This window comes from Geotrypetes seraphini, chromosome 2, assembly GCF_902459505.1.
Source record: "Geotrypetes seraphini chromosome 2, aGeoSer1.1, whole genome shotgun sequence".
In the NCBI taxonomy this organism is placed as follows: domain Eukaryota; kingdom Metazoa; phylum Chordata; class Amphibia; order Gymnophiona; family Dermophiidae; genus Geotrypetes; species Geotrypetes seraphini.
Window position 1 is genome coordinate 506477268 of NC_047085.1, and position 17217 is coordinate 506494484.

The 17217-nt window shown below is 45.5% G+C and overlaps 1 protein-coding gene across 2 annotated transcripts in view; it reads right to left on the reverse strand.

Moving 5' to 3' along the window:
- Positions 1 to 12168, reverse strand: part of LOC117354583 (oocyte zinc finger protein XlCOF6-like) — a 33967-nt gene extending 21799 nt beyond the window's left edge. For both annotated transcript variants that reach the window (XM_033932352.1, XM_033932350.1), the window contains exons 1-2: positions 12017 to 12168; positions 2557 to 2683 (exon numbers count right to left, since the gene is read on the reverse strand). In XM_033932352.1, the coding sequence (XP_033788243.1) occupies positions 2557 to 2683; positions 12017 to 12043 (154 nt within the window). In that variant the 5' untranslated portion in view covers positions 12044 to 12168. The remainder of the gene's footprint in view (positions 1 to 2556; positions 2684 to 12016) is intronic.
- Positions 12169 to 17217: the final 5049 nt, after the last annotated feature.

Here is a 17217-nt window from a genome sequence, read left to right on the forward strand (position 1 = left end):
GAGGGTTTGTCACGCAGGTCCCCACTACTGGCTGCTACATTGGCTTTCAGTTGTTTGGAGGACACAGTTTAAGATTGTGGTTTTGGGCTATAAGGCATTAATTACATCAGGATTTGCCCTTGGTTGTGACTAATTCGATTAAACCTTATGCGCCTGTGCTTCCATTACGGTCACAGGGCAAGCAGTTACTGGAAGTACCTTCATTGCGACAGTTATGTAAGGCCACAGTTCATTCCCGTGTTTTCTGTGTGGAAGGTCCTCAAGTGTGCAATGCTCTTCCAGAATTAGTTCGTAATGAGGGATCCCATCTACCTTTTCATAGGTCTTTGAAGACTTATTTTACAAAATCATTTGTTAATTTGTGAAATATTCTGTTGGTGTTACTGTATATTTTTATATGAGTGTTATGAAATGTATTTGATCTTTTAATGTGTAGACTGTGCATGTTTCTATGTAGCCCGCTCAGATTTTAGGATGCTTGGGATATTACGAAGGTCATTTCATAAATAATGCACACTATTTTTTTTTTTTATTTACATGTTTATTTTTCAAATATTTCTTTACAGTCCTTCAATATAGTCTCCCTGCTTTGCAATGACTGAGTCTCAATGTCCGGGAGACTTCATTATTCCATCCAAGACACTGTTTTAGTTCAGTTGCCGAATGGCTCGGGTAACAGCGGAAGAAAGCTCTTCCACGCATAGGTTGTTTCAACTTTGGAAAAAGGTCGAAGTCTGGTGGACTCATGTCTGGACTGTAGGGAGCTTGAGGTAACACCTCCCAACCGTATTCACGTAGTTTTTCAATGACAACATTCCCTATGTGCGGGCAAGCGTTGTCATGAAGAATGAGTGGCCCAGCAGCTAAGGTCGGGTTTTGTGCATTTTTCTATGGTATACTGATGTTGATGGAATCCCTGTGGTTTCAGAAAGTTCCTCGCATGTCGCACGACGATCTTGTTCAAGAGCATCAGCCATGAGTTTCACACATCGTTCATCACGTGTTGATTTTGGCCTTCTTGGTCTTGCATCATCATCTATGCTCACATGACCACTCTAAAAACGAGTTGCCCACCGAGAAACTGTACTACGGTCCACTGTTAACTCACTACAAGCTTCACATAACACACTGTGGATTTCTGTCGGGTTTTTGACACTCTTAATGTACGACCTCTGATCGTCAACAGACACAGTACCCGAGACACCTGTAGCCTCCATTTCCCACACTTGTCACAGCCACACTATGTACGCTACAGAGCTCCTAAGCACACGTCCTGCTGCTTCAAGCGCTGAAGTGAAAGTGAAACCAGGTTTACTGCAATTATGACACCCACTCCCCAAAGTTGCCAACCTGTGCATTTTTTATGAAATGACCCTCGTAGTTTCTTAAATCAATAAATAAAAGTAATGCCTTTTAAAAAAAACATCTTTAAAATCGATCCTCCACAAAAAAGGGAGCTAGTGCAACTTCTTCAGAACTGGAATTATACGATCCAAATGAGAGACCCTGAAAATGAGCTGTAGCGATCAAAGTGAATAGTAACGCAATACAAGAGTGGAATAAAGAAAAGCCTGGCCTCGGAATGAAAACTAAAGACAGATGGTACCAGAACATATTATTCTGCTTGTAATAATAATAATAATAATAACTTTATTTTTGTATACCGCATTACCATGGAAGTTCTATGCGGTTAACAGATGAAGAGACCGTACATTTACAGTGAAGTTACTTTTTTTTTGGCATAGCTACATTTACTTTTTCAGCGACGCTACATTTATGGTGAAGTTATTTTTCAGCTAGGTTACAAATTGCAGAGAAGTTACATTTGCTGTAAGTTACATATATATAGCGGAGTTCATACAGTAGTGTTACATACGGCGGTGATACATACTGCGGTGTTCGATAAGGCAGAGCAGAGGCATTTAGTATAGGAGGTAACGAAGAAGGGGTGATTAGTTGGATAGGGTGATCCATTTTGTTTAACCATTTGGTGGCTGAAAAGATTGGAGGAGTTGAGAGTCTGAGGTAAGTCAAGGTCCGAGGAGGAGGCAAGGAAGAGGGGGGGGGAGAAGTTAGAGGAATTTATCAAAAAGGTAGGTTTTGATTGACTTCCTGAACATTTGGTAGGGGGGAAATTGGAGATGAGTGCAGTGAGGCATTTGTTCCATTTGCCCGCTTGGAATGCTAGGGATCTGTCGAGGAATTTCTTATAGAGGCAGCCTTTCAGGGAAGGAAAGGAAAACAGGTAGGTATTTCGTGTACGAGAGGGGCCAGCAATTTCAAGGTGCTCGGATAGGTAGATTGGAGAAGAGCCTGCTAGGGTTTAAACATGGGGGAAGGAGAGGAAATCTGCCCTGGGCTTTTTGATCTCAGCACAGACATGGGATAAAGGCTCAGATAAATTGGAGAAGGTTGGATTCAGGTGTAAAGATCCAATCTCCGGCACCAGCCCAGATACACAGCAATGTAGGAGCTAGAATGAGGGGAAAAGTCAAAAACGATCCTTAGCAGAACAGCTCCCATGACCGATAAAAACAGAGATCATGCAATCCTTACCTAGAGACACCACAGTTTCATAATTCTCCTTCATCACCTCCCTGTAAAGCTCCTTTTGCCCTTCATCTAAATACTCCCACTCCTCCTGGGAGAAAGAGACAGCAACGTCCTCAAATGTCACCTGCATCTGAAAGACAAACCAGAAACACACTCAGGGACAAAGGAAGGTGCTCAGAATCAGTGGCGTACCTAGCATGTGTGACACCCGGGGCCCATCATTATTTGGCACCACCCCATCTGTACAAAAAACATGATTTTTAGTAACAAGCCACACATCACACATGAGTACCTAGGAAAAGGCAGCATCTTACGTACTGCAGTGAGCAGTACAACAGCAATACACCCATTGTAAAATTAAACAAGCCAGATTAGTACAGATCAATCCTGCAGTCAATCCTAACAGAAAACCATGTCTTTCAAAAATAGAAAATTTTTGTTCTACCTTTGTCTTCTCTGGTTTCTGCTTTCCTCATCTTCTTGTTACTCTCTTCCTTCCATCCACTGTCTGCCATCTCTCTGCCCCTATATGGCATCTTCTCTCCTTCTATGCCCCTTCCAGAAACTGTATGCCTCCCCCTTCCATCTCTCATTTCACCCCCATTGGTCTGGTATCTGTTTCCTCTCCTTCCCCCCTGCTCTGGCATCTCTCTCTCTCCGCTCCCTTCCTCCTGTTCTTTTCTGGTCTTCCTTCTCAATTTATTTTCTGCTTCTGTCTAAATTCTTTCTTACTATTCAGTCCTCAATTTCCCTCTTTCACTGAGTCTACCTATAGTTTGCCACCTCTTTCCCTCACCCCTTCCAGTAACTAACTCTATCCTCTTCCCTCAATCCTGCATGTGTCCTTTTTTCTTTCTCCTCCCCACTTCCTTCCAGCATCTGCTCCCCCTTTCCCTCACACTTCCATTCAGGAGATGTCCCTCCTCTCCCCCACATTTCCATTCAGTATCTGTTTCCCTCTCTCTACCCCTTCAATCTACTGTTCACCCTCTATCTCACCCCTTCCATTCACTGCCCTCTGTGCTCTTTCCATCCAGTGTCCACCCTCTCTATGGCATCTTCCCTCTTTCTATGTTCCTTCCATAAACTATCTATCTCGTGCCCCTTCTCTCCTTTGTACATGATTGATTTCAACTCTGTCAGCTCTCTGTTTTTCTCTCTCTGTCACCACCCCCTCACCAGAGGATCCACATGGAAGAGTGTAATAAAAGCTTCACTTGGCTTTCAGATCTAAAAAATCACAAACAGATCCACTCAGGGTGTAAACCATTTACATGTACTGAGTGCAATAAAAGCTTCACTCGGCTTTCACATCTAAAAAGTCACCAAATGATCCACAAAGGGATCAAACCATATACATGTACTGAGTGTAATAAAAGCTACACTCGGTAATGTGGACTAGAAATATAAGTTTGTGTATGGTATTATTGTTTCCTTGAATTGACTTGTAATTGCTTATTGGTTTTTATTTGTTGTAATAAATGAATAATCTTATAAATAAATAAAAAACTACACTCGGGTTTCAGCTCTAAAATTTCACCAACAGATCCACACAGTAGTCAAATCATTTACATGTACTGAGTGTAATAAAAGCTTTGCTCAGCTTTCATGGCTAAAAAGATACCAAATGATCCACACAGGGTACAGACCATATACATGTACTGAGTGTAATAAAAGCTTTATTCGGCTTTCAAATCTAAAAAGTCACGAGCAGACCCACACAACAGTGAAATCATGTAGAGGGTGAACTGTAGATGGAAGGGGTAGAGAGAGGGAAACAGACACTGAATGGAAGTGTGGGGGAGAGGAGGGACAGCTGCTGAATGGAAGTGTGAGGGAAAGGGGGAGCAGATGCTGGAAGGAAGTGGGGAGGAGAAAGAAATAAAGGGCACATGCAGGATTGAGGGAAGAGGATAGAGTTAGTTACTGGAAGGGGTGAGGGAAAGAGGTGGCAAACTATAGGTAGACACAGTGAAAGAGGGAAATTGAGGACTGAATAGTAAAAAAGAATTTAGACAGAGGCAGAAAATAAATTGAGAAGGAAGACCAGGGAAGAACAGGAGGAAGGGAGCGGAGAGAGAGATGCCAGAGCAGGGGGGAAGGAGAGGAGACAGATACCAGACCAATGGGGGTGAAAGGAGAGATGGAAGGGGGAGGCATACAGTTTCTGGAAGGGGCATAGAAGGAGAGAAGATGCCATATAGGGACAGAGCATATCACATATGCTAGGTACACCACTGTCCTGAACTTCATTGGGCAGACAGTGGATGGAAGGAAGAGAGTAACAAGAAGATGAGGAAAGCAGAAACCACAGAAGACAAAGGTAGAACACAAATTTTCTATTTATTTATTGCTTTAGGAGACATATGTCACTGTTTCTGTAGTGTTGCATTGTATGCAGAGTCCAGCTTCTTGCTGGTTGAATTTAACCTTTGTCTATGTATTTCTATTTTATCCTCCCTTTTACAAAACGTTGGAGCGTTTTTTAGTGCCAGCCGTGGTGGTAGCAGCTCTGATGCTCAGAATTCTATGAGTGTCAGAGCTGTTACCACCGTGGCTAAAATCCACACTACAGTTTTGTAAAAGGGGGAGGGGTTAGTTTGTGATGACATTCCATACTAGGCGAACATGTTTTCTGTGTTCTGTGTGTTCGAAAGACATGGTTTTCTGTTAGGATTGACTGCAGGATTGATCTGTACTAGTCTGGCTTGTTTAGTTTTACAATGGGTGTATTGCTGTTGTACTGCTCACTGCAGTATGTAAGATGCTGCCTTTTCCTAGGTACTCATGTGTGACGTGTGGCTTGTTACTAAAAATCATGTTTTTCGTATAGATGGGGTAGGGGTGCCAAAAAATTATGGGGCCCGGGTATCACATATGCTAGGTACACCACTGTCCTGAACTTCATTGGGCAGCAGCAGCATTCACAATTCACTGCTGTTGCTGGCTTCAGGCCTTCCTCTCTGTCTGGTCCTGTCTTCATGAAAACAGAAAGTAGGCAGGACCCGGTAGAGAGGAAGGCCTGAAGCCGGCAACAGCAGCAAATTGTAAACACTGCTGCTGCCTGAAGAAGGTAATGGCGCCAGGCCTTGGAGCACCAAGGCAGACCGCTTCTCCCCCCTCCCAGCCGAACCCCTGCTGACCCTCCTATCTTCCCCCCCCCCAAGTGAACCCTTCTGACCCTCCCAGCGAGATGACCGAGCAGCAAACCTCCCTCCAGTAGCATCGGCAGCTGCAGTGCTAAACAGGCTGCTTCGCGGCTTTCTCCTGTTGGTGAAGCATCACTGATGACGTCATCAGTGATGCGGCAGAGGGACTCACCGGCAGGAGAAAGCCGTGAAGCAGCCTGTTTAGCGCTGCGGCTGCCGACGCTGCTGGAGGGAGGTTTGCTGCTCAGTCATCTCGCTGGTCACCTTAAGTAAGGAGGGAGAAAGCGCGATAGGGACCGGGCCGGCTGTGTACCCCCCTTTAAGGCTGCACCTGGGGCGGACCACCTCCCCCGTTGGTACGCCACTGCTCAGAATGCATTAGATCAGATGCCCAGCCTCTGCCCTTGGAGACAGCGTCCTAAAGCAGGAGGAGCAGCTGCTGTGTGAGGGGAGGAGAATCAGGAAGAAGACCCCTGGGAATGGATTGAGCAGCGCCAAGCTAATTTCTTATACAGAGATGCCAGGAAGCTGAAAGTGAGAGCATCCCAAAGCAGGAGGAGAATCAGGAAGAAGAGCCCCAGAAATGGATTGAGCAGTACCGGACTCATTTATTGGAAATTAAGCAGAAAGTGAGAGTGTCCTAAAGCAGGAGAAGAATCAGGAAGAAGAGCCTCAGGAATGGATTTGACTTCCCCGACGCGAGGTTGATGCCCGCGTCTGCGTCGGCGCTTTCTCCGATGTCACTTTAAAGGGCAAGCCAACACTGATGCAGGCATGCTGGCAGGCATGCTGCTCATGCCGGCAAAGTTAAAAAGGAAGCGAAGGCACCTCCCTGGGCACTGCTCACCCTCACTATGCCACTGTAACCACAGAATTCTTCATCTTTGAATACTTTTTGTTGTTTCCATAGCACCGATTTTCTGCTTACTGAATTGGAGGCATAAAAGTGCTAAACCCTTTCTCTCTTTAGCTCTGTGCGCTCTTCCAAGTTTTCCAAGTACTGAAGGAGTCTGGGTCTGGTTTTCCTAAGTGTTGAACTAAGTTTTCAAATGCTGAATTATGTTTAGCTGCAGACCTAACTTATCTCATGTTCTAGCCTGCCTGTACTGGGTGTTAGCTTGGACATTCTAACTTCTTATGGCTATCTCAGTGACCTGCTAGTGTAAGCTGAGGACCAATGATTGTTAAGAAAAGTAACACGTGAAAAGTTTTTTCTAGAATTCAGTTGTATAGCCAGAAGAATGTATAAATATCTCTGTAACGTCCTGTTTTCGGCACTTCTGAAGCCAGCTTGGAGCTCGGGAGTCGCATACGTATGCTAATAAACTATCTGTGCCTTCTTCAAGTCTCTAGGTTTTTTGACTGTCCAAAGTGACCTCTCACTCTAAGGAGCTGATTCTGTGAGCGGCGCCTGCCGCGTGTTCATCACAGATAGGCTTCGCTTACAGAATTGCGGCTTTCTAGGATCAGTGACGTAGGGAGGGTGAGAGGCGCCCGCCCGTCCCTTACTATGCCACTGGCTAGGATCCTAGGTGCCAGAAATGCAGGCCGGAGTTTTACAGGCCTAGGGTCCCCTGCAGAATCACGGCCAGCGGCGTCCAGCGCAGGGACAAATTTGAATGACCTTCAATTGCATTTAAGCCTCTGTTGATGAAATTAAGGATTAATTGGACGGTGATAAGAAAATTAAGTTGGGATAAAACATAACATCAGGCCCAGGGATGATGTTAAAAAAAAAATACAAAGCAAAAAAGCTAGAAGCTGTTTCACCAGAAACCACTTCCGCGTTATAAGAAGTCTTGTGACAAAGATTCTAAGTTTCAAGAAAAACGTGTTATTGACAGAAAGATGTGGTAAAGTGGATGGCTAAAAGAGAGAGTTACGACCAACACGAACTAGGTCAGTGGTAAACAGATAAGTCCATAAAGACAATAAGAACCATTAAGGGCTCCTTTTACAAAGCTGCGATAGCGTTTTTAGTGCGCGGCCTGCGCTAAACCCGCGCTAAGCGGCTAGAACTAACATTAGCGCGCGCTAAAACCGCTCTTGCAGTTTTGTAAAAGGAGCCCTAAAGCTTATGTTTGCTATTTACTTTCAAATCTCTTTATTATGGAACAAAGTCCATCCGAACCAAAATTCAACAAGTACAATTTTATACATTCCTCCAACCCCCACCCCATCAAAACCCTTCCCCCAACCAGCCAATCCCCCCCCCCTCTTTTTTACCCCTTGTGAGAAAGGAAAATTATCTGGAGCGAGAGTAGTTAGCTAGGGTACAAGACAGGAAAAAAAGGCGAAACGCCAGCCATCCAGGAGATGGGGGCAAAACTATCAAATCAAGTATATAAACAGTAAGGAAGGGAACAAACCCCGGCCAAAGAGAACCACTCCATCCTGCCATACCTATGCTAACCTTAGCCCTCCCCCAAAAATCAAGATGCTGGGGGAAGAGGGAAGTGGTGGAGAAGAAAACGGTGATGGAATTTAAAAAAGCGTGGGATAAACACAGAGGATCTCTACTTAGAAAACGAAGAATGTAAATTAAAGAGCTAAGTCCGGTACTGGACAGACGTACCCGGTCTGTGTCCCATATGTGATGATTTGTTGTAGGATTGGGCTGGGGAGGACATCGATGGGGACTCCACTAACTTGGAATATGATGTTACTGGCCAGGCTTTATGGTAGCTATCCTGCAAACAGGATGGTTGGATAGGCTGGAGAGAGCTTGGATGGCAACTTCAGCATTTTGGAACCTAGGACAATACCAGGTGGACTTTACAGAAATATCAAAGAAGAGAAGTTAATTTAATCATGTATTTGTAATGGGTATAACTAATGAGCAGACATTTACTATGTTACTATAAAAGTATCACAAGAGACAACCAAAAGGTCAAAACTCTTCCAGGGGCCCATACTCTTGTGGCCCCTGGGCAACATCCACAAACTCCCTCCACCAAGCTAACAATAGAAAATATAGCATCTGATCACAAAAAAAAACCCAGCCCACTGCCCACAAAACTCCCTAAGAGATGGTATTCATGATCAAGCTACGTCCTCTAGGTCAATGTTTTTCAACCCTTTTACTCCTATGGACCGGCAGAAATAAAAGAATTATTCTGCGGATCGGCATCGGTCCGTGGATCGGCGGTTGAAAAACACTGGGCTAAGTCATGGGCCAGACCCCACCCATCTCTACCCAATCTCCACCCCAGACCCCGCCCCCATAATAGTATTAATTGCACCTTGCACGTCCCTTGCCTCATCTGGAAGCCTTCCCTCTGACGTTGCAACGTCAGAGAGAAGGCTTCCGGTTCAGGCGCAGGATGCCCGTAGGAGCCGCTGCCTGTGGCTTTGTGCACTGAATCAGTTAGGAAGAGGGAGCTGGCTCGAAGATAATGCCGCATCAATTGCGGTTGAAGAACACTGTTTTGGGCCTGATACACGTGCTGGCCCTGTGGACCGGCAAGAAATTTCTGTGGACCGGCACTGGTCCATGGACCAGTGGTTGAAGAACACTGCTCTAGGTGATGAGGAAGCCAAATAGAAACATAGAACATAGAAACATAGAAACATAGAAATTGACGGCAGAAAAGGGCTATAGCCCATCGAGTCTGCCCATACCAATGACCCACTCCCTGATTCTTACTCTCCTAGAGATCCCACATGAATATCCCATTTTCTCTTGAAATCTAACACGCTGCTGGCCTCAATCACCCTCTGAGGCAGCTCGTTCCAATGATCTACCACCCTTTCAGTGAAGAAGTACTTCCTCGCATCACCCTGAAATTTCCCTCCCCTGATTTTCAGGCCCCCCCAAAACAAGCAAATTACATTTGCTATATAATATTAAAAGTATAACATAGTTGGATTTGTAGACATCAAAATAGAGGTAGAAATGGGATTTATATTAGTAAAGAGATGTGACAGATTTTTTTTTTTTTTTATAATCTTTCAAATTGTCATATACAAATGAAAATCCTTATTATATAAACGAAAAGGAAAATTACTAGAAATTACAGAATCAAGGCCTCTTCAAGGGAGAAGTATTTCCTTACATTTGCGGAAAACAAAATCTGTAAAACAATAACAGGATATCAAAATCCTAAAAATGGTCAGCATGGCTAATTAGCTTTATTCCTTTCTGGACTTTACATTCTCAGGGTCTTTCAGAAATCGTTCCAGCTGAAGTGGGTCCCAAGATAAATCACTGAGAATGAGAATGTACGCATTTTAAGAAGAAAGATGAGAAGTTCTGTGAAGCTGAAGTGATCATGTTCTCATATGTAGCCAGGGTACCTCAACTCAGGCTTTTTTGGCTCTGACGCCGAGAGCAGTTGCACTGAAGGCTACGCTCTTTCTTAAATTTCCATTAGGCGTCGGAGCCAATCAAGATCTTGGACCCATCCCCATGCATCACATGATATACCAAGGAGGGACGGCCCGCCATTTTGGATTGGCGGGTTTTGAAACTGAAGGGATCGTGCTTCCCTCCTGCTTCCAACTTCAGAAATTGTACTGGGGGAGGGGGGTCGAGGGAGCCTCCCTCCTGCATTTTTGGGGGGAGGGGGTGTCTCCATTGGTAGGAGGAGTGGGCATCCCTCCTGCCAATTTTCTCTTGCACAGGCGGGAGGGAAATGGGCATGCCTCCTGCTGAATTTTTCTGGCATGGGGGAGAGGGGTTCGGTCCCCGATGCTGGTTCATCAGGGAGACATCGAGGAGGGCCATCATCAGCCGGGGGGTGGGGGAGGGAGCTTTTATCTAATGGGGCAGATATCGTGTGTGTTTAACATACACAGAGCATCGGTGCCCATTAAGAAAGAAAAAAAAAAGATTGTCTGCTCTGAACAGGTGAGTGGCAGGAGGCTGCTTTGGGGCTTCTCCTGATTTTCAGCTGTTCGGGCTTCCCCTGCCAGCTCTGCACATGTGTGAGAGTCGCTCTCACAGCGACCAATCAGACGCGAGAGTAATGGATTACGACAAACCTCCATGCTAATCATTCACATGCAAAATTTTTAGTGCATCAATAGCTCTTTTAGAATGGGCCAAAAATCGGAGCCAACCCACATGGTCTTACCGATCTTATTTAGCGCATCTAGCTCAAAGTTGCTAAGGCACTACTGTCTCTATAGGTACTGCTGCCGTCTCCCCATGCAGCTCATTGGTCAGACATTCCTAAAGAACCATAGCCAGTCAATAGGCAGCACGGAAAAGCCGGACTAAAGGTTGATGTCTCATAAGCTATTGGTCCTTTCTCCTCTGCAGCTTATTGACTGTCTTAGGAATCTCTGAACTGCAGTGTTGGTAAGGAAGGAGTTGTGAGTACGATTATTTTTTCAAAGTTTCATGTAAAAACCAATAAAAATTTAAATATATATACTGAGCCAGTGAACAGATATCACTAAAAGCTGCTAAGGGTGGTTATAGTTAGAATGTTTTCTGTCACTTCCTGGAATATTTTAGAGAAACCAAGCACAGAATGAGGAAACATGAATGGCTACCTCCAGCCTGATGTTTTTATGAAAACTTATATCTTGCCTTATAGAGGCAGAGAAAACAGCTTCCTGCTCCACCAACAGAGAGAAAATGTACCGAAATGAGTTGAAGGATCTGGACAGGTACTTGTGTCTTGGGTTGGCCACCGTTGGAAACAGGATACTGGGCTTGAAGGACCTTTGGTCTGTCCCAGTATGGTAGCTCTTTTGTGAGCCAAGTATAGGACAATCAAGCCATTATGACATCATGAGTCTAGCTCTTAGGCATTGGTGGAATGAGGCATTATGACATCACAATCTGAGCTCTGGAATGTTGCTACTCTTCGGGTTTCTGACAGGTGCTTGCAACCTGGGTTGATCACTGTTGGAAACAAGATACTGGGCTTGATGGACCTTCGGTCTCTCCCAGTATGGCAAGTCTTATGTTCTAAGGTAGAGACTGATACAAGAATGGTTCCACAACGAGAGTATCAAAGCGTGTGCAAGGAATATGACTGAAGGCAGGCCAGATTGTATAAAAGCAGTGAGCAGTGCCAGGCTCATTTCTTGGAAATTAAGCAGAAAGTGAGTGTCCTAAAGAAGGAGGAGAATCAGGAAGAAGAGCCCCAGGACTGGATTGAGCAGTGCCAGGCTCATCTCTTATAAAGAGGTGTCATGAAGCAGATCGTGAGAACGTCCTAAAGCAGGAGGAGAATCAGGAAGAAGAGCCCCAGGAATGGACTGAGCAGTGCCAGGCTTATTTCTTCTTCAGCTTGCCTCATGCAACGAGTATGTGTGTGAGAAAGGAGGATGGCATTGCCTGCCTCCTGCCAGTGTCCTACCTGCTGAGCCGAGAGCCCTGCAGCCATTCTCCTGCCTTTCTCCGCAGCACCCGCTCCTATCCTGGCTTTCTCTTTGAAAGTCCCCTGGACTGCAATGGATGGGGATTATCTGAAGGCCAGGGATCAGCTTCCTTTTTGTACTTCAGGAAGGAGAAGTCTTGACCAGGGAGGAAAGGGTGGTGAAACTAGAGACTTAAGAGACCTCCCCCAGCCCTGTGAATGCACTGCAGTGCCTGAGAGGAGTCACTAAAAATCCTGGCAGAGAAATCCAAGAGGCTCCTGCTTTAGGACGCTCTCTTGTTCTGTATCGTGGCACCTCTTTATAAGAGATGAGCCTGGCACTGTTCAATCCCTTCCTGGGGCTCTTCTTCCTGATTCTCCACCTGCTGTGGGAGGCTCTTTCTGCTTCCTGACATCTCTTTATAAGAAATGAGCCTGGCACTGCTCAATCCAGTCCTGGGGCTCTTCTTCCTGATTCTCCTCCTGCTGTGGGAGGCTCTCTCTGCTTCCTGACATCTCTTTATAAGAAATGAGACTGGCACTGCTCAATCCAGTCCTGGGGCTCTTCTTCCTGATTCTCCTCCTGCTGTGGGAGGCTCTCTCTGCTTCCTGACATCTCTTTATAAGAAATGAGCCTGGCACTGCTCAATCCAGTCCTGGGGCTCTTCTTCCTGATTCTCCTCCTGCTGTGGGAAGCTCTCTCTGCTTCCTGACATCTCTTTATAAGAAATGAGCCTGGCACTGCTCAATCCAGTCCTGGGGCTCTTCTTCCTGATTCTCCTCCTGCTGTGGGAGGCTCTCTCTGCTTCCTGACATCTCTTTATAAGAAATGAGCCTGGCACTGCTCAATCCAGTCCTGGGGCTCTTCTTCCTGATTCTCCTCCTGCTGTGGGAGGCTCTCTCTGCTTCCTGACATCTCTTTATAAGAAATGAGACTGGCACTGCTCAATCCAGTCCTGGAGCTCTTCTTCCTGATTCTCCTCCTGCTGTGGGAGGCTCTCTCTGCTTCCTGACATCTCTTTATAAGAAATGAGCCTGGCACTGCTCAATCCAGTCCTGGGGCTCTTCTTCCTGATTCTCCTCCTGCTGTGGGAAGCTCTCTCTGCTTCCTGACATCTCTTTATAAGAAATGAGCCTGGCACTGCTCAATCCAGTCCTGGGGCTCTTCTTCCTGATTCTCCTCCTGCTGTGGGAGGCTCTCTCTGCTTCCTGACATCTCTTTATAAGAAATGAGCCTGGCACTGCTCAATCCAGTCCTGGGGCTCTTCTTCCTGATTCTCCTCCTGCTGTGGGAGGATCTCTCTGCTTCCTGACATCTCTTTATAAGAAATGAGCCTGGCACTGCTCAATCCAGTCCTGGGGCTCTTCTTCCTGATTCTCCTCCTGCTGTGGGAGGCTCTCTCTGCTTCCTGACATCTCTTTATAAGAAATGAGCCTGGCACTGCTCAAACCAGTCCTGGGGCTCTTCTTCCTGATTCTCCTCCTGCTGTGGGAGGCTCTCTCTGCTTCCTGACATCTCTTTATAAGAAATGAGCCTGGCACTGCTCAATCCAGTCCTGGGGCTCTTCTTCCTGATTCTCCTCCTGCTGTGGGAGGCTCTCTCTGCTTCCTGACATCTCTTTATAAGAAATGAGACTGGCACTGCTCAATCCAGTCCTGGAGCTCTTCTTCCTGATTCTCCTCCTGCTGTGGGAGGCTCTCTCTGCTTCCTGACATCTCTTTATAAGAAATGAGCCTGGCACTGCTCAATCCAGTCCTGGGGCTCTTCTTCCTGATTCTCCTCCTGCTGTGGGAGGCTCTCTCTGCTTCCTGACATCTCTTTATAAGAAATGAGACTGGCACTGCTCAGTCCATTCCTGGGGCTCTTCTTCCTGATTCTCCTCCTGCTGTGGGAGGCTCTCTCTGCTTCCTGACATCTCTTTATAAGAGATGAGCCTGGCACTGTTCAATCCCTTCCTGGGGCTCTTCTTCCTGATTCTCCTCCTGCTGTGGGAGGCTCTCTCTGCTTCCTGACATCTCTTTATAAGAAATGAGCCTGGCACTGCTCAATCCATTCCTGGGGCTCTTCTTCCTGATTCTCCTCCTGCTGTGGGAGGCTCTCTCTGCTTCCTGACATCTCTTTATAAGAAATGAGCCTGGCACTGCTCAATCCAGTCCTGGGGCTCTTCTTCCTGATTCTCCTCCTGCTGTGGGAGGCTCTCTCTGCTTCCTGACATCTCTTTATAAGAAATGAGACTGGCACTGCTCAGTCCATTCCTGGGGCTCTTCTTCCTGATTCTCCTCCTGCTGTGGGAGGCTCTCTCTGCTTCCTGACATCTCTTTATAAGAAATGAGACTGGCACTGCTCAGTCCATTCCTGGGGCTCTTCTTCCTGATTCTCCTCCTGCTATGGGAGGCTCTCTCTGCTTCCTGACATCTCTTTATAAGAGATGAGCCTGGCACTGTTCAATCCCTTCCTGGGGCTCTTCTTCCTGATTCTCCTCCTGCTTTAGGACACTCTCACTTTCTGCTTAATTTCCAAGAAATGAGCCTGGTGCTGCTCACTGCCTTTATACAATCTGGCCTATTCCTTGCACACGTTGTGGAACCGATCTTGTATCAGTCTCTACCTTAGAAAATAAGAGTTGCCATACTGCAGTGGTCTCCAACTCAAACCCTTGGCAGGGCCACATTTTGGATTTGTCGGTACTTGGAGGGTCTCAGAAATAAATAGTTAATGTCTTATGAAAGAAATGACAATTTTGCATGAGGCAAAACTCTTTATAGTTTATAAATCTTTCCTTTTGGCTAAGTCTTAATAATAATATTGTTATTTATAACTAAAGAGACATAGGATCAAGAAACTGTTTTATTTTACTTTTGTGATTATGATAAAAATACCGAGGGCCTCAAAATAGTACTTGGCGGGCCGCATGTGGCCCCCGGGCCGCGTGTTTGAGACCACTGCCATACTGGGAGAGACCGAAGGTCCATCAAGCCCAGTATCTTGTTTCCAACAGGGATCAACCCAGGTTGCAAGCACCTGTCAGAAACCTGAAGAGTAGCAACATTCCAGAGCTCAGATTGTGATGTCATAATGCCTCATTCCACCAATGCTTAAGAGCCAACCTTATCAGTGATGTCACAATGGATTGATTATCCTATACTTGGTTCACATAAAAACATAAGAATTGCCATACTGGGACAGACCGAAGGTCCATCAAGCCCAGCATCCTGTTTCCAACAGTGGCCAACCCAGGTCCCAAGTACCTGGCAGAAACCCAAAGAGTAGCAACATTCCATAGCTCAGATTGTGATGTCATAATGCCTTATTCCACCAATGCCTAAGAGCCAACCTCATCAGTGATGTCACAATGGCTTAACTGTCCTATACTTGGCTCACCTAAGAACATAAAAATTGCCATACTGGGAGAGACTGAAGGTCCATCAAGCCCAGTATCCTGTTTCCAACAGTTGCCAACCCAGGTCACAATTAGCTGTCCAGATCCTTCAACTCATTTCTATACATTTTCTCTTTGTCAGTGGAGCAGGAAGCTGTTTTCTCTGCATCTCTTAAGTGCAGGAATGAGATAAGGTTTCATGGAAACATCAGGATGTTTCAGAGCCAGGATGTGGTGGTTGTTTCCTCTTTCTGTGCTTGATTTCTCTAAAATATTGCAGGAAGTGACACTAAACATTCTTCCTAAAACCACCCTTAGCGGCTTTTAGTGGCATCTGTTCACTGGCTCAACCAGCTCTCAGTCCTAAACTTAAATATCTATACAGTGTAATTCTCTACCTAAGTTTATTATAATAGCTGTCTAAGCGGTGTACAAGATTACGATATAAAACAAAGCCACATGACATAGCATGACGTCCAGGAACATATGGAAGGGGAGGGCTGAACTACAATTGAGAAGAGGATTAGAAGAACAGGAATGGATAGAACATTAGGGAGGGGTTTCCACAGTCATAGAAGGCTCCATTCCCCTCCCCTCTGAATTAAAGAGAAGCCATGACCAAGACATCAGTGGATATTGAGGTATTAATCAGATCAAAACCCTTTTGGGTAAGGCGATCACCTTGAAGTTTCAAGGTCTTTTACTCCTTCTAATTGATCTCCCTACTGTGTGAGGGGTGCCATAACTAAAGCACGCAGGACTTTGGCGTGCCAACAATCCCGCGGACAAATGCATGCCACCGCTTTCGCCGTTCCCGTTTGTGCTCTGAAGGGGTGGGGGGATCCCCCCAGTACACTGAAAACTCCCGTTCTCATTTTTACTGTTCAGTTTTCAGTGTAGTGAGGTCCCCCCCCCCCAACGGGAACACGAGTGTTTCTAAGTGTAGTGTGTGTGTGGGGGCTTCCCCCCCACACACACCCTCCCTCAGAGTGCAAATGGGAATTGTGGAAGCGGAAGCGCGCATTTATCCTGCACACAAATGTCGCAGCGGGATTGTCGGCGCCCCAAAGTCCTGCGTGCTTTTGACGGGTCACTCTGTGAGGAAAGTTTATAACACATCTGTCTGTCATTCCCCCACCACCTTTCAGCCCCCTCTGTGAGTCTGTCATAATTAGATTGTAAGCTCTTCTGAGAAGGGACCGTCTCTTGCAGGCACAATGTACAGCGCTGCGTGCGCCTGGTAGCGCTATGGAAATAATATATTGTTGTGGTTTATAAACAGTCTATTCCTGTCTCCTGTTATTATTTAAATGTAAGATCTGTTTATAATAAAGCTCAATTAGTGTGAAACCACTTAAATACATTGTGATAAGTGGTGTATAAAGTTATCGATCCAATCCAATTATGGAGGCAAGCACCAACCAAATTCAAATTAATCATTTTAGATTGGGTTCAATTTTCTACAGATGTCTTTCCTATCCATATGAAAAATATCATTTTCACACCAATTGTGAAGGATCCTAAAGCGTCCAGTCATTGCTTCTATTCCGTTCTTGATAAAGTTGTTGGAAGGTTTGATAAACACAGTTATATTGAGAAATATGATATCTTTACATGATTCTCATAAAAAACATAAGAATTGCCATATGTGGACAGAGCGATGGTCTATCAAACCCAAAATCCTGTTTCCCACAGAGGTCAGTTGATATTAGATGACCCCAACAGAGTAAGACAGATTTTATGCTGCTTATCCTAGAAATAAGCAATAGATTTCCCCAAATCCATCTTAATAATGGCTTCTGGACTTTATTAAACTCTGCT